This window comes from Parasteatoda tepidariorum, chromosome 1 (genome assembly GCF_982258835.1).
Source record: "Parasteatoda tepidariorum strain Cologne lab strain chromosome 1, Ptep-v5.0, whole genome shotgun sequence".
In the NCBI taxonomy this organism is placed as follows: Eukaryota; Metazoa; Arthropoda; class Arachnida; order Araneae; family Theridiidae; genus Parasteatoda; species Parasteatoda tepidariorum.
The window spans coordinates 11,106,376-11,129,424 of NC_141755.1; the positions used below are offsets into that span (position 1 = coordinate 11,106,376).

The following is a 23,049-nucleotide window of genomic DNA, read 5'->3' on the forward strand; positions in this document are numbered from 1 at the left end:
TCTGCAAAAAATTATACATTTAAAAGAAAACACGAAAAGTTAGCCAAGACTTAAAGCTTTCATTAGCTGAAGGACAACTAGTCATCGAACGAATTTCACCCACTAATGCACTGGCAACAAATTTGAAATATTGTTCAGAAAACATTAACACAAAACAAATAACAAAAATATGCATTATTACTTTTTATTATACTTACCTAAGAAATTTTACTAAACTTCGACACACTAGATTAAAATTAACATAAACTTAAATTTTTAATAAAGAGCAATTGCAATACCAGAACATATATGTAAAATGTCGTTAAAGGCAAACAACAATCTCATTATTGTAAGCCTTATTGTTAATGACTATGCAACTAATGCTTAAAATAGTAACATAATGGTATATTTCTTTTGAAATTACGCATTCAAATGAAAATACGGCACCTCAGCCAAAACATAAAGCTTTCATTACACTGTAGCTAAACGTCAACTAGCCGTGAAGCGTAAAAATTTCTTTGAAGACATATGGGTGTGCAAAATTGATCGTAAATATGGGATTTGGTGAATAGAAGGAGGAAAAAAAAACGCCTCTTTTCGGATGACTTAAGTTAAGGAATGAATCAAAATGATGACTAGGCTGTAATGAAGTTGCTTCTTGATCAATGAATCGAAAAGGAACTATCTTTAATTCATATGCTTTTTGAATCAGGAGCTTTATTAGCGTCATTAGCAATTATTTTTACGAACGTTAAGAATTCTTTTTTCATTCAACGAAAGAGTTAAATAGAGGCCTGTTGCGTGTATTTGGTCTGTTGCTGTTTAAAGCTATTCTAATGACTTGTGATAAAATAAATATCTGTATCGGAAGAAGAGATTTGGAAAATCTAAATCATCGATTACCATTTTTTTACGGCAAAGGAACTCTAAAATATCGAGCATCTTTAGACAGAACCCTAAGTTAATAAATAAAATTTATTCGAAGCTGACGTGAACATACTAACCAAAGAAAGACTACTAATTATTTAAATAATATTTTAATGTGTAGAATAATTTTATTAATAACCAAAATATTAGCTTATTATTTAGAGATATTATAGTTTATTACTTAAAAATAAATATTATTACCGGTTTCAAAAATCATGAGCGATTAAATAAATTTAAACTTTCGGAACCTCTGTAACCTTTCTACGGAACGCTAGGGTTTCACAGAACACCATTTGGGAACCACTGACATAAATCTTACTGAAAATTTACTTACTCATTCAGAAGTGTCTTAAAGAATTTACATGATCAGAAATAAAAATATCATTGCAATATTTTCAAAAATTACATGCATTGTTAATAAAATACATAGGGGAGAGGGGGCGCATGTAAACAGGGGGCACATGTGAGCATGGTATGTTTTACCAATATGATTTGAAGTAAAAAATCTTGAAAAATTTTCAACTGATGGCAATACTACTCCTACCTCTCTGCAAAACTTTCAGAACAATGCGTCATTTTGTTGTACTATTCTGACAATTTCTTCGTATCAGCTGGTGCTGTATATATTTTTATCACTCGCTTCTTCAAGTGAAAACACAGTATGAATCAATTAATAAGCTAAAATTAACTATTGAAAACCATTATATGAGCATTCAGGTAAATTTATGACAGTTATTATTTTTTTTTTACTCAATTAAAAATTCTTTATTTTTCAAGTTAGGTTTAAGAAAGATGATGGGACACTTGTGAACAAAACATGTGGGGAAGATGTGAACAGTTCACATGTGCCCCTAGATTGTATTAAGATTATTATCCTCATGATATTATAAGTTTAAAAGACATGTATGCATTTAAAATTATTATTACTTAATTTTCCATAATTAATTGCTAATTTTTTTTAAAAAATTTATGATTACTAATGGTCATTAATAAATTAAAAATTTACTAATGGTCAAGCAGAAAATGTTAACAATGATCTTAACAGTAGTGCCATCAGTACTTGTCCTACACCAGAATCAATCCGACCATTTCCAAGAGAATTAAGTAACTTAAGTAAGTGAAGTAAGTAACTTAAAGACGCGAAAAGGAAAAATCGCGCATATTAACTGATACACCTGAGAAAGATAGAATTGCTAAAGCTAAAAATGAAAAGATAGGAAAAATGAAGAAAAAAAAAGTATGAAAGAGTATCAGAGAAGAAAGAAAAAGGCCCATTTCAACCAGATGAACATGAAGTTGCGAAAAACCCAATTGACGAAATTAACCCAATAAATTCACATAAACCAATAAGCCCAATAAATTCACATAATAACTACAACTCCTTCAGTATAATGTGTATCTAAATCTGTAATATTAAAGATATTTTTTCTTTTAAATATGATGATTGCTTTGTGTTTTTAATATTGTTCATATGTGCCCCAAGCAAGTTCACATGTGCCCCCCATAGGAGCACAAGTGAACAATTGAAGTTATTTTTCTAAAATATCATAAAGTGAAGAAATATTTTATTGAAAAGCTCAAAAAATTCCATAAGACAAAGAAAAGACTATTTAAACATATGGACTTCTTTACTGCGAGAAATTGATTATATTTTATGAAAAAGGAAGAAATAAAAAAAATTGTTCACATGTGCCCCCCTCTCCCCTACACTGTTAAAAATTTATTGGAAAAAATGGTAAATTGACAATTAATTTAATTCTTATTTTACCATATTCAACCGAAAAAATCAAATAACCATAAAAAAAAATAGGTATTCAAATTGCTAATTGCAAGAAAAAAATGTCCATTACAGATTTCACTTAATATAGTTGAACAACCAGAATTTTATCCACGCAAACTAGGCAAACAGCCAAGGGAATCGAGAGCGTTCTTCGAAAGTAGGAAGTTAAGCCATGTGATATTTATTATGAATTCATATATAATAATTTTCCTTCATATAATGAGTACTTGTTCATAAATTTCCATGCAGCTTCATCAAATTTGCTTCAAAATTTTTCTTGGAGCTTAAAAATTTTATCAAATAAGTGGAAAGGTGTTTTTATGAAGTAATAAAGAATAATTATAAAAGCACTCGTAATTATACAACACTCATAATTAAAATTAAACTAAAAATATAACTGAATTTAAATGCAGTTGCGTCAAATTAATCTTAAATCAATTTTCAAAATCTTGTCTACACTATGTTAAATGGGGTTTGTTATGTATTGCTGAATAATTAATTTAAAAAAACATACGCCATTATAGAACAATTTTCATGACATTAATAAGTATTTTTAATTCCGTTTCCATGAAGTTACACAAAATTTGTATTATATCTACTTTCAAATTTTTGTCAAAAATATAAGGAACGAAGGACTTCTGGAGTAATTAAGATAGAATAACCAGAGTTCTTCCTAGGAATAAAAAAGGGCACGGCGCTGTCTCTCAAAAAAGGACTCTATAAGTTTTGAAAGGGCGCTAGTTCAACACCACAAAAATTTATCAAAATGTGCAGTATTATGTAATAACTAAATTCGATCTTCAAAAATTTCTAAATTGCTCTCTTATACTATTTTATATGTATATTTAAAAAATCATTCTCTCTCATTATCAGTATAACAGGAAAATTTGTAGTTCAAAGGAAAAAATTTTATGCATGCTAAAAGATAATCACTGGGGATAAATGTTTAAAAAAATAAACACTAAAAAAATTATTAATTGATGAACTACTTGAAAGAGATTTTTATGTAATTTAAACTGAAAATTATGAGAAAATAAGCATTTAACGTTAGCATTTTTCTTTAAAAAAAAAGATATTTATTTAAAAATATAATTTTGAAAATTAAAACCATTAAAAATGTATTAATATTCTTCTCTGGAAAAAAGAGATGCTTAAAAGAATTTAATGAGTTTAGAATAAGCCTAAAAAAGTAAATATTTGTAGCAGTAATCATAATTAAACCTATAAATACAAACAATTTTACCAGAGTGTAATTATTATTTAAACAGTGAATTATTTTTTTTAAGAATAGAATATAAATAAAAAAAACTATGTTTTTAAGGGATAGGTGGATTGTTTATACAAAAAGGAGAAAAAGGCATATTCATAAGGACCAAGGGACAGGCAGGGCTGACCGCCCTTCTAAAAATGCTTAAGGAGAACAATGGAATAACGAAACACTCGAAACTATAACCTTTTCTTAATCTCAATAAGTTTTATAATTCAATTTCCATGCAGCTACATTAAAATTTAGAAGAAAAAATGCAGTTTTAAAGACAATATAAATATAATTTAAAAACTATAAACAAAAATTGCGAGTTTTTTTTTATATAAATTAATAATAATATAACTTATCAGTGATTTACACGCTTTAACGACCCATTTACTAAGGAATTTAAATTTTTCTTTAAAGTACGTTGAAAAAATACGGAAAAGGGGAATATAAAAGACTGCAAATATAAAGTATTTTAAAAATAGAAATTCTGAAATTATTTATCAAATAAATTTCAACTTACAGTACGTTTTCAAAATCTTGTCTACACTATGTTAAATGGGGTTTGTTATGTATTGCTGAATAATTAATAAAAAAAAGCATATGCCATTATAGAACAATTTCCATAACATTAATAAGTATTTTTAATTCCGTTTCCATGAAGTTACATAAAATTTGTATTTTATCTACTTTCAAATTTTTGTCAAAAATATAAGGAACGTTGGACTTCTGGAGTAATTAAGATAGAATAACCAGAGTTCTTCCTAGGAATAAAAAAGGGCACGGCGCTGTCTCTCAAAAAAGGACTCTATAAGTTTTGAAAGGGCGCTAGTTCAGCACCGCAAAAATTTATCAAAATGTGCAGTATTATGTAATAACTAAATTCGATCTTCAAAAATTTCTAAATTGCTCTCTTATACTATTTTATATGTATATTTAAAAAATCATTCTCTCTCATTATCAGTGTTGCGGCAAACACTAACTCCAATTAGTTGGCGCCACCAAAAGTATTCAGAATATGTAGGTTACTCTGAGTATGGCAAGAGAAAAAAGAGAGAACTGAAAATATCGTTGAATTGGCTTTTTGAAATATCTTTGGAACGCTGTGTTTTGTTTTGTTTTTTGTTGTTTTTTATTTAAAATAAATGTTTTGTTTTGCCTGTTTTTAAACGTTATCAATCAATAGACAAGATGCCTCTCACAAACACAGTCAATCCGGTTACGAACGACATTTCTGGCGCCCCCGGGTGGGCGGCCTTGTCTTAAGGATTGGTAAGAAAGGTAGGCGAAGATTTATTAATTTCCATTTTGAAGATTAAATATTTGACAATTTGAATACTTTTGAAGATTTGAAATATATATATATTTATTTGAATATTTGATACCAGAACGGTAATTTATATGTGCTTAGAATCGATAGTTTTAGAAACTAAGAATTTGATATTAAGATAGTAAAAATGGAAATAATAAAAAGAAATAAAACCGCTCAAAGAGCTTCATTTACTAAGGCCTACAAGAAACTAGAAAATTTATTAATTGGCGATAGTGTGACGTATGACGAAATTGAAACGGATCTTTGTTTATTTAAACAGAAGGTAGACATTTTGGAAATAACACATAATAGTTATTTAGATAGTTTGCAAGATGAAAAAGAATTCGAAACTGAATATAATTCCGTTGAAGAATACAGAGAAAAAGCTTTGAGAATTCAATTAAAAGCTAAACGTTCCTTAGATAATTTGAAAAAGAACTCGTGTGAAAACGAAATTGTTACTTCCGAAAACAACGGCGAATTACCGAACACTAAATCTCCGAAAGCTTTATGTCAACGGCTCCCCGAAGTTGAATTATATAAATTCGGCGGAGATTTGAAAGATTGGTTAACGTTTTGGAACCAATTTAAAAATATTCATGAAAATGTTAATTTAACGAAAGCTGATAAATTTCATTATTTAATTCAGTCGACGAAGCTGAAATCGGAAGCTAGGGAAATTGTGGAATCTTTTCCTGTAACAGATGAAAATTATCCTTTAGCTGTTGAAAGTTTAACCGAAAGGTATGGCCGAAAAGATCTATTGATAGATTTTTATGTTAGAGAACTCCTGAAACTCGTATTAAATAATGCGAATAAGAATAAGAATGATTCTTTAAGCTGTTTATACAATAAACTGTCAACTCAATTGAGAGCATTAAACTCACTAGGAGTTACATCTGAGATGTGTGGTGTAATTTTGTATCCCCTTGTTGAAAGTTCATTACCATTAAATGTGTTACGCTCATTTGAACGCCAAAGAAAAAATTTAGAAAGCGAACAAAAACTATCCAGTCTTGATGCGATAATTTATTTTTTGAAAAACGAAGTACAAGCGGAAGAAAAAATAAAATTGAGTAGAACTGAAATATTTCATCCCCCCTTCGAACGAAGGAACTTGACACCACCGGCGAATCTGAATTTGAGAGATCGGAAATCGTCTGCGGCTGAATTAATTAGTCATAATTCAAACGATGATATCCTTTGTTTATTTTGTTTTAAAAACCACGAGACTCGTTTTTGCAAGAAAGCGTTTTATATGCCTTTAGAAGAAAAACAGTCTGTTATTAGAAGGAAGGGTTTATGTAAAATTTGTTTATTGAAGGGGCACCTGGCTTTTTCTTGTAAATCAAACATTAAATGTTCTATTTGCACAAGAAAACATTTAAAATTTATGTGTCCTGACTTAGAATGTAATCGATCGGATGAAAGAAAACAAGATAATAATGAAAGCGAAGAAAAAGAGACTGGCACCTTACATTCGCGCGTGCATGCAACTAAAGAAGTATTTTTACAGACTCTTGTAGTAATTATTAAGGGAAATAAAGCGCAGCGTAAAGCTAGAATTATTTTAGATACGGGTTCTCAAAAGTCTTATATTATGAAATCTACTGCAGAAGAGTTAGGTTTTGATTTTGAAAGGGAAGAAGAATTTTCGACCTCATTATTTGGGGGAAAGAAAACAGAAATTCAACGGCACAAATGTTATAAAATATATCTCGATAGCCTTGATGGTAAATATAGTTGTAATTTAGATGCATTGGATCAGGAAATAATTTGTAATAATGTTTCTAGCATTAGACAAGGGCCGTGGATTCGAGAATTGAGACAAAAAAGGATATTTATAACTGATTGTAGGAATTCAGGACCTATTGAAGTTCTTTTAGGGGCTGATGTTGTTGGTAAACTATTTACGGGTAAACAAGAACAATTAAAATCTGGATTAGTCGCCATCGACACTAAATTAGGATGGACATTAATAGGGAAGGTTCCTCAGTTTGAAAACCATGATAATTTAAATATGACGGTTGTAAATATGCTTTCTCAAGAATTACCTGTTTCATTTTTATGGGATTTAGAATTACTTGGTATTAGAGACCCTGTGGAACAAAACACTAGAGAAGATACACAGAGGGCAGTTATGATTCATTTTCGAGACACAGTTTATCAAAATTCAGATGGAAGATACGAAGTAAGCTTACCATGGAAAAAGGATCATGCTTTATTACCGAATAATTATGGGTTGTCTCTTAAAAGATTAAAATCTACTAACAAGAAATTAGAAAAAACGGGATATGAAAAGAAATACCAGCAAGTTTTTGATGAATGGATAGAAGAAGAAGTGATTGAGAAAGTTCCACAAGAAGAATTGTCAATTAAAGGTACACATTACCTCCCACATCGCCCAATTATTAAGGAAAAGTCAACGACAACTTCTTTGAAAATCAGACCAGTCTTTGACGCTTCAGCCAAGAATCCGAACTTCCCATCACTAAATGATTGTTTAGAGACTGGAATAAATTTTATTGAGACAATACCATCCATTTTGGCTCGATTTCGATTGTATGAAATTGGTGTTATTTCTGACATTAAAAGAGCATTTCTGCAAATCTCTCTAAATGAAAGAGATAGGAATTATTTACGATTTCTTTTGATTGATGAACAAAATGAACTGAAGACTTATAGACATCGCCGAGTTGTTTTCGGTCTAACCAGTAGTCCTTTCTTATTGATGGCTGTCATTCATCATCATCTGTCCAAACAGACATTCAAGATACAATATTCTGAAGAACAGTTGGAAAAACTCCGCAACAGTTTTTATGTAGACAATTGCGTAACGAGTGTACAAGATTTAACTGAATTAGAAACTTTTATAAAGTCAGCTACAGAAATTATGAAAGAAGGTCAATTTGACCTAAGAAGTTGGGAAAGCAACCAATTATTAGATTGCCCGTCTGCAGCTACTGAAGCGCGAGTCTTAGGCTACGTATGGGATAAAAACTTAGACTCGTTAAAAATTGATTCTGACTCACTGAAGCTGGAAGAATTCGAAAAATTAACTAAGAGAAAAATTTTGTCCCTGATAAGCCGAATCTTTGATCCGATTGGATTTCTTGCTCCAGCTTTAATAAGACCTAAGCTTTTACTTCAAGCAACCTGGAAGACTAAAGATCATTGGGATTCGGAAGTTAATGAAGAAATAAAGAAAAAATTCAATTCATGGTTCAAAGACTTACATTACTTAAATGATATTAAGATCCCAAGATGGTTGGGAGTTACTGCCTTATCTAAACTCAGCTTCCATACATTTGTTGATGCAAGCAAAACAGCTTATTCAGCTTGTATATTCCTAAGAAGTGAATCCCCTGATGGCTCTGTAAATGTCCAGCTACTCCAAGCTAAGTCAAGAATAACTCCACTGAAAACAATAACGATCCCTCGTCTTGAATTGATGGGAGCAACTATTGGAGCTAGACTGTTCAATTCTATGGACTCTGCTTTAAAACTCGAAAAAGGAAACATTGACACCTACTTTTGGACAGATTCGTCGACTGTGTTAACTTGGATTAAGAGGAAAGAACAGTGGTCAGTGTTCGTGAACAATCGAATATCTGAAATAAATAGACTGACATCACCTGAGAATTGGTATCATGTACCAGGAAGCCAGAACCCGGCCGATCTTCTCTCGAGAGGATGTGGAGCTAAACAACTTCTGAAGTCCAAGTGGTGGCTAGGGCTTGCCTGGCTGAAGAATTCTAAGGATGATTGGCCGATGACAGTAGCTAATGTTAATGAAGAGGAAGTTGAAAAGGAAAAACGAAAGACTGTTGTTTCGGCCATCAATGTAGACTCGGAATCCATTGCAACTACTTTAGCATCCAGAATTTCGAAGTTTTCTAAGATAATCAGAGTTGTAGCATGCTTGTTACGCTTCCAACCAAAAGCTAAAGATTTAAGAAATAATGTTGATTTAACGCAAGAAGAAATAAGAAATGCACAAAAGACTCTTCTGCGGTCCGTACAAAAAGAGTGCTTCAATGACGAAGAAGGTAAAAAATCTTTGAAAAACTTTCAAGTGTTTTCAGATCATGAGGAGATACTTCGATTAAAGTCTAGACTTTTGAATGAAGATGAAACCCCTGAATTCATTGCGCCTTTGATTCTTCCGTCAAAGCATCTTGTTGTCACCCGACTTATTGAACAAGAACACCTGTTGAATAAACATGCAGGAACGTCCATTCTTCTAACAATCCTGAGAGAGAGATTTTGGATTATAAAAGGTAGAAGAACTGTTCGCTCCGTTATTGGAGGATGTGTCACCTGCAAGAGACAAATGGTTAAAAATCTTGAAGTACCATTTCCACCTCTGCCTCCTGATCGAACTAGATTATCGGCTGTATTCGAAGTGTCCGGTGTCGATCTGGCCGGACCTTTGATGACCAAGACTAATGAGAAGGTTTGGATCGTCCTTTTCTTCTGTGCTGTATATAGAACTGTTCACTTAGAGCTGATACCTTCTCTTAGCACAAACGCTTTTGTTCAAGCATTACGGCGTTTTATTGCTAGAAGAGGTAGAGTAGCTACACTATACTCAGACAATGGTACCAATTTCACTGGCCTCAACGCCTCCTTAAAGCGCCTTGATTGGAACAAAATCATGAAAGAATTTGAAGTTTCCCAAATCCAATGGAAATTCAATCCACCATCCGCCCCATGGTGGGGAGGATTCTGGGAAAGATTAATCGGAATTCTCAAAGACCTCTTAAGAAAAAACTTGGGACGGTCATCTCTGACTCATGAAGAACTCTCAACTCTTGTTTGTGAATGTGAGTCGATCATGAACAATAGACCTTTGACTTATGTGTCTGAAGAACCAGATTTGAGAGCTTTAACACCATCTTCATTCCTTCAAGACCTCCCTACTAACGACGTAGCCGACTTAGACAAAATTGACAAAACTAATTTAGACAAGAGATACAGATATGTTCAAAGATTGAGAGAAAGACTAAAAGAAAGATTCAGGATCGAATATTTAGGTTTCTTGCGTTCATCTGTTTCCAAGAGACTTGACCAAATAAATATTGGAGACATCGTCCTGATTGGCAGAGAAGACAGAAAACGAATTTTCTGGCCGTTAGGAAAAGTTATTGAGCTGTTCCCTGGAAGAGATGGACGAGTAAGACTAGTCAAATTGAAAACGGACAAAGGGACTTTACTAAGACCTATTCAAAGACTATATCCCTTAGAGGTAACTAAAGATGCCAGTGAACATTAAATAACTATGAACATTTTTGGACGTTAAATACAGATTTGTATCTTTTAAAATTTTTTTAAATTTTATAACATAACAATTGTATGTCTGCCATAATTTTAGTATTTTTTTTGTAATTTATTGTGTTGAGTTTTCTCCTACATAAAACTCAAGTGGGGAGAATGTTGCGGCAAACACTAACTCCAATTAGTTGGCGCCACCAAAAGTATTCAGAATATGTAGGTTACTCTGAGTATGGCAAGAGAAAAAAGAGAGAACTGAAAATATCGTTGAATTGGCTTTTTGAAATATCTTTGGAACGCTGTGTTTTGTTTTGTTTTTTGTTGTTTTTTATTTAAAATAAATGTTTTGTTTTGCCTGTTTTTAAACGTTATCAATCAATAGACAAGATGCCTCTCACAAACACAGTCAATCCGGTTACGAACGACAATCAGTATAAGAGGAAAATTTGTAGTTCAAAGGAAAAAATTTTATGCATGCTAAAAGATAATCACTGGGGATAAATGTTTAAAAACATAAACGCTAAAAAAATTATTAATTGATGAACTACTTGAAAGAGATTTTTATGTAATTTAAACTGAAAATTATGAGAAAATAAGCATTTAACGTTAGCATTTTTCTTTAAAAAAAAAGGTATTTATTTAAAAATATAATTTTGAAAATTAAAACCATTAAAAATGTATTAATATTCTTCTCTGGAAAAAAGAGATGCTTAAAAGAATTTAATGAGTTTAGAATAAGCCTAAAAAAGTAAATATTTGTAGCAGTAATCATAATTAAACCTATAAATACAAACAATTTTACCAGAGTGTAATTATTATTTAAACAGTGAATTATTTTTTTTAAGAATAGAATATAAATAAAAAAAACTATGTTTTTAAGGGATGGGTGGTTTGTTTTTACAAAAAGGAGAAAAAGGCATATTCATAAGGACCAAGGGACAGGCAGGGGTGACCGCCCTTCTAAAAATGCTTCGGGAGAACAATGGAATAACGAAACACTCGAAACTATAACCTTTTCTTAATCTCAATAAGTTTTACAATTCAGTTTCCATGCAGCTACATTAAAATTTGGAAGAAAAAATTTTCTTTTAAAGACAATATAAATATAATTTAAAAACTATAAGCAAAAATTGTGAGTTTTTTTTTATATAAATTAATAATAATATAACTTATTAGTGATTTACACGCTTTAAAGACCCATTTACTAAAAAATTCAAATTTTTCTTTAAAGTACGTTGAAAAAATAAGGAAAAGGGGAATATAAAAGACCGCAAATATAAAGTATTATGAAAATAGAAATTCTGAAATTATTTATCAAATAAATTTCAACTTACAGTACGTCATTCATCATAATCTCTTAAGAGTTCTTTAAAAAAAATACCTTTTCAAAACTATCAGTCTTATAAAAAATACAAGTTAAGAAATATCGAAATAATAAAATGATAATCAGAAAAAAAAAACATTGAAAAAAGTAATTTTAAACGGCTTAAGAAAGCTAACTCTTTTATAGTTTACCTCTTCTTTTATAAGAATTTTTAAAATAACTTTCAGACTAAAAATTTTCAATACTAAAGTTTTTTTTTCTGCATCATTCGTAGGAAGAATGTACAACACCAGAAGCTTTGCTTTTGTATAAAAAATAAATAAGTAAATAAAAATAGATAAGGAAAAAAAGATTATTGAAGCAACGTTTCCATGGCGACCGGAATTTTGTGTGTATGTTCTTTATTCAACAGAATCCGATACAAATACAAACCTAGTTTGTAAACCAAAATGCACTGGGAAGTATAAAATCTGTTCGAGGGTTTTTGCGTTATTTAACCTATTGTTTTCTTCTTTCCTGGAAATTTCTAGCCAAATGTTTCACTCCACGTAAATTCTTTTCCGAAAAAAATTCTTTGTTGTTCTTCTTTTTTCAGCTTGATGTCTTTCTTCTCTTTAAATTCCAAAACATGTGGAAAAAGGTACTTCGTTTTAAAATACTACGTTGAACGAAAACCGTTTCAATTCAAGTTAAGAAATAATTTTTAAGGATTTTTATTTATGAAAACAAAATACAATATAGAACTCTAACCGGTATTTTTTAATCTAGATTACAATATATAGATTCAAGATGCTCCTTTTATTATAAAATCTATGTTTTATCAAAATTCGATTAATTTTCATTTATATTTAGCGGGCAAACAATATTTAGACAAAATTAAAAGAAAAAAAAAGTCTTAGTTTAAAAATAACTCGCGACAACAAAATTTCACATAATCTCAAAAGAATTGGCTCAAAATTAAATTTAAGGAATGACTTTTGGTGACCAGCTTGATCACCTTTCAAATTTATTTTATAACCGTCGTTGAACAGCAGACCCAATTTTGAGTTTACGGCTACCAACAGGCTAATTACAGGACAACTCCGTAGTCTTGTAATTTTGAACCCAATTCAGAAGACAAGGAAACTCCTGGATCAGAACCCCCAGAGGTATTATTTGTTATGGGATCCTGAACGACTTCGTGACCCGACAGATTTAACGTACATTAGTCACCATTTACTACACGGGAAATCTTCGACCGGCGGGGATCGAAACCACGACCTCTTGGACATGGGCCTACATGCAACTTAAATGGTAACTAAGTCAACTACGCATCACAACTGCTTTTAACTATTTTATTTTATAACAGTCGTTGAACAGCAGACCCAATTTTTGGGTTTACGGCTACTTATGTTCAATTCCGTAGCCTTGTAATTTTGAACAAAATCCTGAAGACAAGGAAGAGCCTGGTTTGAGTATTGAGAGAAATTTGCCTTCGTGGAGGACTTTTTGATGCAGCTAACCCGCATTTGCGTTACATGGAGAGGAAGACCACGAGAACCTCCCACGCTTAGCCTGACGACAAGGGGACTCTAACCCATGATCCGTCTACCTCTGAGGATATTTCGCGTCAGCACTGTGGTCGGTGCAAGGCGGATGCGGAATTCGTATCGACTGGGATTCGAACCCGGTTCGCCTCTTTGGAAAGTGAACGCTCTATCCCCTGAGCCATCGCTGCTCTGTATTTAACTATTGGATTTTTCAAATCTTCCTCCAATCCAAGCACCTTAATTAGTTTTAAACAATAAGCTAACCAATATTTTGTGGCTTTGTTCGCGTGGAATTACTTTAATTTCAATTTGAACTATTTTCAAGAGATATCCGCCAAATGGTCAAAGTTATTTATGTATCGAATTTTAGTAATAAGATAAAATCTGCCCGACAGCTATTAAATCACACAAAGAAGAATAAGTATGAGTTCGGTGAATTTCAGCATAGTAGGCAGCAAAAGTATTAAAATAAGATAGGAAACTAATAAACTGTATAAGCTATTGCTCGAAAAGGACAAGCCTCGGCTCTATTAATTTGTCTCATGACAGTTTGATACATCATAGCACAGTATATGTTTAAAATTTGTACTACCATTTTATGCTGGCTCAAAAATATATCTAAATGATTACTTCGTAACTAAGTTTCCATTTCAAATAAAGTTAAAGCAATTTAAAGTTTTGTGCACTTGCGTTCTGATGGTAATAATTGCTTTATTATCGTATTTGATAAATATTACGTTATTATTTTATTTGGCAATTATTGCGTTATTGTCGTATTTGGTTGTTATCAGCGTTAATAACTATCCAGTATAATTGCATTTAGCATTAATCTTGTGTGAAGTGTACTCCATAATACCTTTTTTGTGACATACCGTGACAATATCTTTTAAATATTATTCTAGAGACAATAAAAAACATTGATACTCCTCGATACTTCCCCCAGATTCAGTACTGCACTTATTCTTTAGCTGAAAAGGCTCTTCTTGATAAGTCAGATTGCTTTATTCCCGGGTGTAAATCGAAAACTTTATTTAACACAAAAATGTTTGCATGGATAATCAATATACATGCCCCGATAGTAGTTTGAGTACTAACTATAAAACAAAAGTTTCATTAAAAAAGAATCAAGTTCGAAATGTTTTAGGTATAACACTGGGGAACAAATTTTTGTTGCATTTCTACAAATACTTCAATTTGCCTGATTTGAGTGTGAGAATTTAAAATTTGAAAATAGTTTTCTTCTAAAACTACTGATTTTTTAATGGCATTTTTAGTCTAATTTTAGTCAAAATTCAAAAGCTCAAAATTTTATATATAACACTGGGTCACCTAAATGTTGTAACAAACGTTTAAGGGAATTAGGGCTCATCATTAGAATTAGAATTGCACAGAAACTCATGTCTGGGAATGTCGCCGTACGTGGCTAGGGGTGGGTGCTTCTTTTTTATGACCTATTCAGAAGCACACGATAAGTTCATAATAAAGAAGGGCCCTCAGCGGTATATGACGACACTTCCGGGCAGGGTTTCTATGAAATTTTATTCCTGACGAAAACCCTTATCTCCCTAAAAATTAGTCGCAGCATTTACTCGATTCCCTGTTATATATAAAGTTTTTAATTTAGTGCGCCTCGTCAAAAACTAGACTTAAAAAAATCATTTTGAAAAACATCTGTAGCGATACTTAAGTTTCTAAGATATGTCAAAAATTCTACTACAGAAAACAAAAAAGATGTAATTTGTGTAATCTGTTAATTTAATGTAAGTGTTATCTGTTTAATATTTATTCTTAGGGTGTTACTTTATTTATGAGTCATTTCTCTCTGCAATTATAATCACCTAGAAGTTGTATATTACTTCATATAAATCATGTGACTACTATTTATAACAAACCTTTCATCTAGAATTTTTTTAGATAAGCGTATTATCATAAATCAGAAGTGATGAGAATCTTCTACGAATTCACTTTTCCTTCTCCTAGGCAAAACACACAATTTGCTTGTTCTATATAAATACAAGGATTATTTTATCTTTTTTACATCATGATCTAATTCTCATATTACATCGTAGGAGGGATTGACTTGTCTTTTCTTGATAAGATTATCTAAACTAGACTAAGAACATTAAAGAGGTTGTCCCAGTTTTAGTAGTGATGACAAATTGCGCGAAATTGAGGCAAAATTCTGCAGTTCTGAGGAAATTAGTAATTTCAGCCTTTTATCGCTGTTGTAATAAGTTGAAGGAAAGTATGGTATTAGTAGGGGGGGGGGAGACTTAGAATCAGAAATTCAATTAACATATCTTAGACAAATTCCCCCAATCGATTAATTTAAAATCTGAATATCAAAATTCACTCCCAAGCCGTTTATTCTTTTGACGATTTTAAAATATTTACTGCTATTTTTCAATATTTGTAAGTTGCTTCTCAATCTAATTTGCTCCTTTTTTTCGAGACTACTTTGATTTCTAAAGATATTTATTAAAAAAAAAGAGGAAAGTAAGTTTAAACTAAGAATTAATCGTTCCTAGAAATCACCTTCTTAACATTTGCAGTTTTATTCCTACACTGTAAAACATTCCGAACCAAATTACGGTAAAAAGTATCGGCAATCAGGGTGCCAATGCTTCTTACCATAAACTACATTCTTATCGAGCAAAAAATCCTATGCATCGTAATTTTTATACAGTAATATTTACTATAAAATCAGTGAAGCACTGTAATTAATTAAATGTTACTGTAAAAGTTACAATATAAAATTTTGTGGTAAAAATGGCTTTTTCAGTAAAATGGATTTAACAGGTGTACTTTTACTAGAATTATAAAAATATGTATTAAAAGTGATCTTTACGGAACATCCTGCTTCATGTCATAAAAATTGCAAATGTTTCGATAAGGAGCATTGCTTCATATGAGAAGCGAACCTACAAATAACAACCATAAAGCAAATTTTTGTGATAAAACACAGCATTTTCATGTCAAATAATACTTTTTTTCTTGTAAGCCCCTCCCTCTCCGAGAGAATTCATTTGTGGAAGGGGTAGAGACGCTGAGTAAATATTCTAAATATGCTTGTAATCCATTTGATTTAATTTTCACAACTAAACTAATGATGAATATTTATTCTATTTGGCAGTATCTTCCGATACATGTAAAATGCAATGTTGTCCACCTAACCACATTTTGAGGCATAAAGCGTCCAGTGTTTTAGGTTCTCTATCAATTTTTTCTAGCGATTGTGCCAATACAATTCTGCAATCAGCAGTTTTTGAACGATATTTAAATAGTAAACTGTTATTAGTGTTCAGATTTTCGATAAGTATCTTTATTTTCATGCAATTAACTTTAAAGGAAATTTTTAGATTAATCGAAATCACTTTTCGTCAATTTAAAGTACAATAAGATTAAATTTTAAAAAATCTTAAAAAAATTAGAAGAGCGTAGTTTTAAATTACTTACTCAAAACCACAAATCGCATCATCTCATTGCTTTAAAGCTTTGAGGAAAAATGCCTTGATGTACGAAAATATCAAGTTTTATTTCTCCTAATCTATTAAAGCAACCCCTTTATTTTCTATCTTTTCTGAAATGAATTAAGCTGTCTAATAATACTATATAATTAAAGGTTGTTAAGTATAAAAAAATATTGAGAAAACTCAAATAAAAAATTTAACCTGCGAGGCGTGTTCCTTTTTTTTTTTTTTTTTTTTTTTTAGTAAGGGCAGGAAAACAAAGCAAAACGAAAGGAAATAAATAAATTTGCAAGAAACAAATTTATTTTCAGATTCTATATATGTTTTTCTATTTTTCAACAAAGTTTCCAAGTTTGTTTAAACATTTATCATGCCTGACAACTAGATTTAGAATACCTTTCTCATAGAAACTAACCACCTGCTCCAATAACCAAGAGGTCACGGCCGTTTTCAAGTCTTCGTCATCGTTTTAGTGGTTACCGGTAAAATGAAGTTCGAATTATAGGAAAAGATGAAAATCGCTCGATGCAAGGTCTGGGCTTTAGGGAGGGGTAGTTCAAAACTTCATAGCCAAAAGAGTTCAATAAATCCCGGGTCTGAGATGTGGAAAGAGTCATTGTCATGGTTTAGCAAAATTCCTTATCCGCAAGGCAGCAGGTACTTCACAAATCTGCTGGTAAATGGCTGCAGGTTTTTTGCTGACCAAAAACGCATCATTGACGGTACCTCACAGAGAGCTGGGATTTGTAAATCTTAAACATTTTAAGAACACAGAACTGACAGCACAGATTACCTACACATCTGTAACTGAGCACAGTTGTTCCTAAGGAATATCGGAACACGGTGCAAAATTTCGTTGCGACTCACGCGTCACTTATTAGTCTGCAAAATGAAACGGCCCTTACTTAAAAATAACCCCTCGCAGAATCCAAGATGGTGAAAGTAGAAGTTTTTTAAGATATTCCATTATATTATTTAATATTACTGATGGGTGTTGCTCTTTTGTTATATCTCTTAGGATGTAAATTAACTTAAATTTACGTTAAATAACACTGAGATGAATAACTTTTGGTTTCTTTATTTTTAGGAGCTATTGTGGGGAATCCCGCAATGGCACCTTGCAACCACGATGAAGTGGAACCTGCTAGTGCTGCTACCTGCTGTGTTCTTGCGGTCATTTTTCTGGCAGTCTTGCTTCCTCACCTCGTGGCTTTGGGTAAAAAAAATGCCTTTTCCTCGTAATACAATTTGAACTTGTGTTAAAGTAGTATTAATATTTGATAAATAATATGTTTGTTAATTTAATTACGAAATATAAGCACTTTTGAATATGAATGAACTATTTTAAAATACATTTCTTACAAATAATACTATGTCTAGTTTCTAAGCTATTATGCTTCTGTTTAATATACGCTGCAAATTAAACGCTCTATACATACATTTCTCTTATGTGGCACCATAAACTCGGGTATTTCGCTACGTATTAGCAGCACTATAAGTATTCATTTTGTTAGGATGTCTTAAGCAATAATTAAGTATTGTTAAAAAATTACTTATACGTTAATTTTTTATTTAGAATAATTTTGTATTTTTACGGAACGAATTAATTCTTACGAGTAATGGCATATATATATATTATGCGATACTCAAGTTATGGCTCAAGACATGCATGAGAAAGTAGTACAGCACGTAATGGGTCATTGGAATGAGTTTTCTGACTTATCTCATGACAGAGATAATATTTCTATATTTCTGTTGCCTACTATGCTGATTTATCCCGAAACGGATTACGTGATTTAATGGCTTCTGGGTCAATTTTTAATTATTGCTAAAATTCAATACATGAAGAACTTTAACAATATCACAAACATCTCTTAAAAATAGTTAAATGTGAAATCAAAGTACTTCCTGCAAGCAACCGTTAAACGGTGAAAATATTTGGTTAATAAACTAATTAAGGAGTTAGGTTTGAAGGAGGGGTTGAAGAATTAGAATATTTAAATATACGAATGTGATGGGCATTCAGTGGCTTAGCTACCATTAAAACCTATGTCTTGCACAAGATTATCTTAAAAGGTAACCAAGCAGTTCCCCTAGGGTGGCTAGTTACTGAAGATATCTATCAACAATTTTATTCGAAGATCCCATGGGCGCACGCAATAGCCTATAACATTCAAATCTGCCATTTAAATTAAAGGTCGGAAGCATTTTAAGTTTTCAAATAATATAAATTTAACAATGCTGATTGGAAATTAAAACCTAATGATTTTTCAGTTTATCAATTCGGCACAATAAAAAAATTAGTTTAAATATTTTTTTTAATTCAGGCAACAACCTAAAGGAATATTTGAAATTATGATTAAAATTAAAAATAGTTTTGTTTTATTACAATGTAGCGCTTTTTTACCAAAAAAATTTTTAATAGTGAATATATTTCTCATTAACATAGCACTTCTTATTTAAATTGTTCAATACTTAGTTCCTAATGCGTACACTGTGTGTTTTATTGTATTCGCATTTCAGCGGTCGTGGGGAGAGCAGTCAATGGAGGCTTTGATCCCAAATATTTGCCCAAAAATAAAATTAAGTCGATGATACAGGACATTAAGTTTATAACTATTGTTATTATAAGATTTAATTTTTTGAACAGATAAATGTATAGTACAGACAAAATATTTTATAAAGAATAAAATTGAATTTTTAGGCATAATAAATTAAATAGAAAAGATTTAGGTTACTAAAATTGAAATAATTTTTACTTCATACACTGTTAGAAATTTCTGGGCAAAAACTTTTTAAAAAAAATTGCCATATTCAAACGAAACAGCTAAATAACCATTAATAAGATGGTAATCAAACTGTAAACTATAAGAAAAACAGTTTATTAATTGCTTTTGCCTAATATGGTTGAAAAACTGAATTTTATGACACCAACTAAACCCACCTAAGAAGGCTACTTAGTTCTTTGTAACTGCGAACATATTATAGCTGAGAGAGTTATAGCCCCAGTTCTGTTAGTCTCATGACCGACAGAACAGGGGTTATAGTCGTCCCAGCGTTGTCCCTACAATATTTCCTCCGCTCCCTTCAGCACAAAAAGGGTTTCCAGTGTCTGCACACTCTGATGAACATTATCTAATGAAAAGTCTTGCTTCTATACCCGGTTTAAATCCTTTTTTTTATGGTTTTGAAACTATGCTAGTTGAAAATGCTTAAGAAACCGTTGAATTTTGCATTCATGGTTTTATAACCATACGAGTTGTAAATAGTTTCAAAACCGTAAAAGTAGAAAAATGTTTTTTTACCGTAAACTTTACGGTTAATCGGATGGACAGACTGTTGTCGCGGTAATTTTTATATAATTTTAGAATAAAAATTCTATCCGTGTAGCTATATTACGATTCTTTTCTAGGCAATAATACATTTCTCACCTTTGAATAGTTTAACCATATAGTACTTTAAAATTTAAGATAGAGATTTAGATTTCTTTTCTTTTTTCAATAACTCTCATAGTCAAATTCGTTTTTCCACTTAATGGTAATGCTCCTCTTACAAGGCATGCGACATAAACTCTAATCAAGAAATTTTTCCCAGGCATCTAATCGACACTGCCACAGTTCCCTTTACGAAGGAAAATCAATAAAAATACATTACACTGAAAAAAAACTTATGTTCAAAACTATGAAGATATAGGAAAAATTACCGTGTTTCTGGTAATATTAGAACACCGAAAAACTTCGTAATTTTTACCAAAGTTATTTAAGAATCAGTTTGGTAAAATTAAAAATGAAATATGGTTTCATAATATGTGTTAAAACTTTGTAATTTTATTATGATACCTTAGAGCATGCATTAAAACCATTTATTTGGTTAAATATGTTTCTTAGTTTTGGACTTTTTACTAAATATGTTGTAATAAGAACTGTAAGTTTGAAAATCAGAATTTCCAGTGAACCATTACCATATGAATGGAAAAATTAAAAAAGGGATGATTAACTACATATTTTGGTTTTATTAACCAGAGTAAAGTTTGTTATACAAGAATTTCATTACCATTACGGTAAAACTCATTACGGTAATTTTACCTGAAGTTTTTTTTCCGAGTAACCTAGTATCGAGAAATTTTCCTCGGGCATCCTAACACACTTGACAGAATTTCTTCTGCAATAAAATGTCTATAAACATACATTAAGAATCGATATTAAAATCCATGTGCTATGTTTTAAAAGAAAATTAAACTCGTATTTTATGCATAATGAAGAACCTTATATTCCTGTGACTTATGATTACAATAGTTACTACTTCTTTCTAGAAAAAATTTGACTTCATTGACTTTTGAAAAGCCGGTTGCTTTCAATTCAAAAGTTTCATTTGAATTTGAAATATAAAAACAAAATTTCGAAATCAGTTACTTGTACAAACTTTTTAAATTCCAATCTTTTATGTATCTTAGAGTTATCAGATATTATAGTTTCAAACTAAAGTAGCAACAGTTAATTAAGATATTAGAATTGGCTTGTTCATCTAAAGTTTTTAATTGATTTAGTATGATATCACACAAAATAGTGCAAGATTTTAAATAATTATTCGTCTTAGTTTCCTAAGCCTAAATTCTTCGAAAATATGATAAGAATTTCATTAAAAGCTGAACCACGAAGTTTTAATTTTTTAATCTTCATAAATACAATACTTTATTAAATCTTATTTTTCAAGTAACACATTAAGAAGCAAAGAAAAAAAGCATTTTTCTTTGTTAACGCTTATCGCGCTTATTCATAAGAAGGAGTTTATATTGTCTTTAAAGCATCTTGTTAGCTATTTTTCCAGCCACATCGCCTTTTTTTTCCTGGTAATAAGTACTACCCTCGCAGTCAGATAACACAATCCTGAATCAATAATGAAGCATCCAAAAAGTTTCTTGTTCTTATAAATCATATCACGTTCCGACGAAGATAAGTTACGTAATTTTTCAACCGTTTCTTGGCGATGTTCCCAATTTAAAAGTTATTCATTTCATTTCGCAGTTTCCTTCGTACACAAAATAGTATACTTTATACCTCTTCTATAGCATTTTAAAAATGATAGTAATTAAAGGCCGGATGCTATTTCTAATTTTTTCGTTCACTTAAATATAAATGTGTAGTTTTAATGTTTCTAAGAGAAGTTTCGGTACAAAATGCCAAGTGGCGAAGCCCCCAAGTAATATTTGCGTCAAATAAATTAAATTTCTTAATATGCACGATGTTTAATAGTTTCATAATTCCACATGAACGAAATAAGCAGCGGCGTAAATAACACCACCGAAATCTCAAACATCCTATTATAGAAGCACATATTATAGAACCATATTTGATTGTTAATTTTACCAAAATCATTAGCAGAGCGCTTCGGTAAATACTACCAAGCTTTTTGCTGTTGCCACAGAGCCAGGAACACTTTAATTATACCATATTGTAATAGTTTTCTCTACAATTTTTCTTAGTATGAAAATGTGCGCAATTGAACCATGTTTTTATTTTTGTAGAACTTCATCGTGCAATCTAGTTTAAAAATATGGTTTATCTTAATTCCATTGAATCAGATTGCACAAAATTTGCTTTTTATATCATGGCTCATAACATTTTATAATTTTTAACAGTGCTTTAAAAAGTAAATATTTTAGGGAATATATTAGTTATAAATATTTGGGAACTTATTATATATGAATTATTTGGTATGTATGAGTTATAGATGAAAAATAACTAATACATATTGCTTCAAATCATATTACTTCTCACTGCATTGTTTTTTAAAAGGAAGAGGAGGAAAACGTACAACAAGAAAAACTTTAATTTTCAGCAGAAATATGTCATCCAAAAATCCGAATACACGGCGGGAAAATTACTTAAAACTAATAAGATGGGTGAGACCCATTTGGTCTCTCTTCTTTTTTGTTGCTCTGTAATTCAAAACGTAACTTTCTGAAAGTTTTGAGTTCTGATTTATAATTTATTTCGAATTTAAGAGCTTATTTTATCATTGATATGCAAGCCTTAAAAAAACGAATATATAGAACTTATATCTAGAATGACGGCAGCTGCGAGAGTGACTCCTGAGATATTCTACTAGGTACCCCTAACCCCACTTATATTTGGGTATAAAGTACCCTTTTGGAAGGTATAAACTACCACAGTTTCATTAAAAAAGCAATAGTATTTTGCCA

General features: G+C 31.1%; 1 protein-coding gene across 2 annotated transcripts in view; it reads left to right on the forward strand.

Annotated features, from left to right (window-relative positions):
* The window catches only part of LOC107455273 (cubilin-like), a 183,605-nt gene that overhangs the window by 98,267 nt on the left and 62,289 nt on the right, over positions 1–23,049 (forward strand). For both annotated transcript variants that reach the window (XM_071180200.2, XM_016072780.4), the window contains exon 2: positions 17,935–18,063. In XM_071180200.2, the coding sequence (XP_071036301.1) occupies positions 17,958–18,063 (106 nt within the window). In that variant the 5' untranslated portion in view covers positions 17,935–17,957. The remainder of the gene's footprint in view (positions 1–17,934; positions 18,064–23,049) is intronic.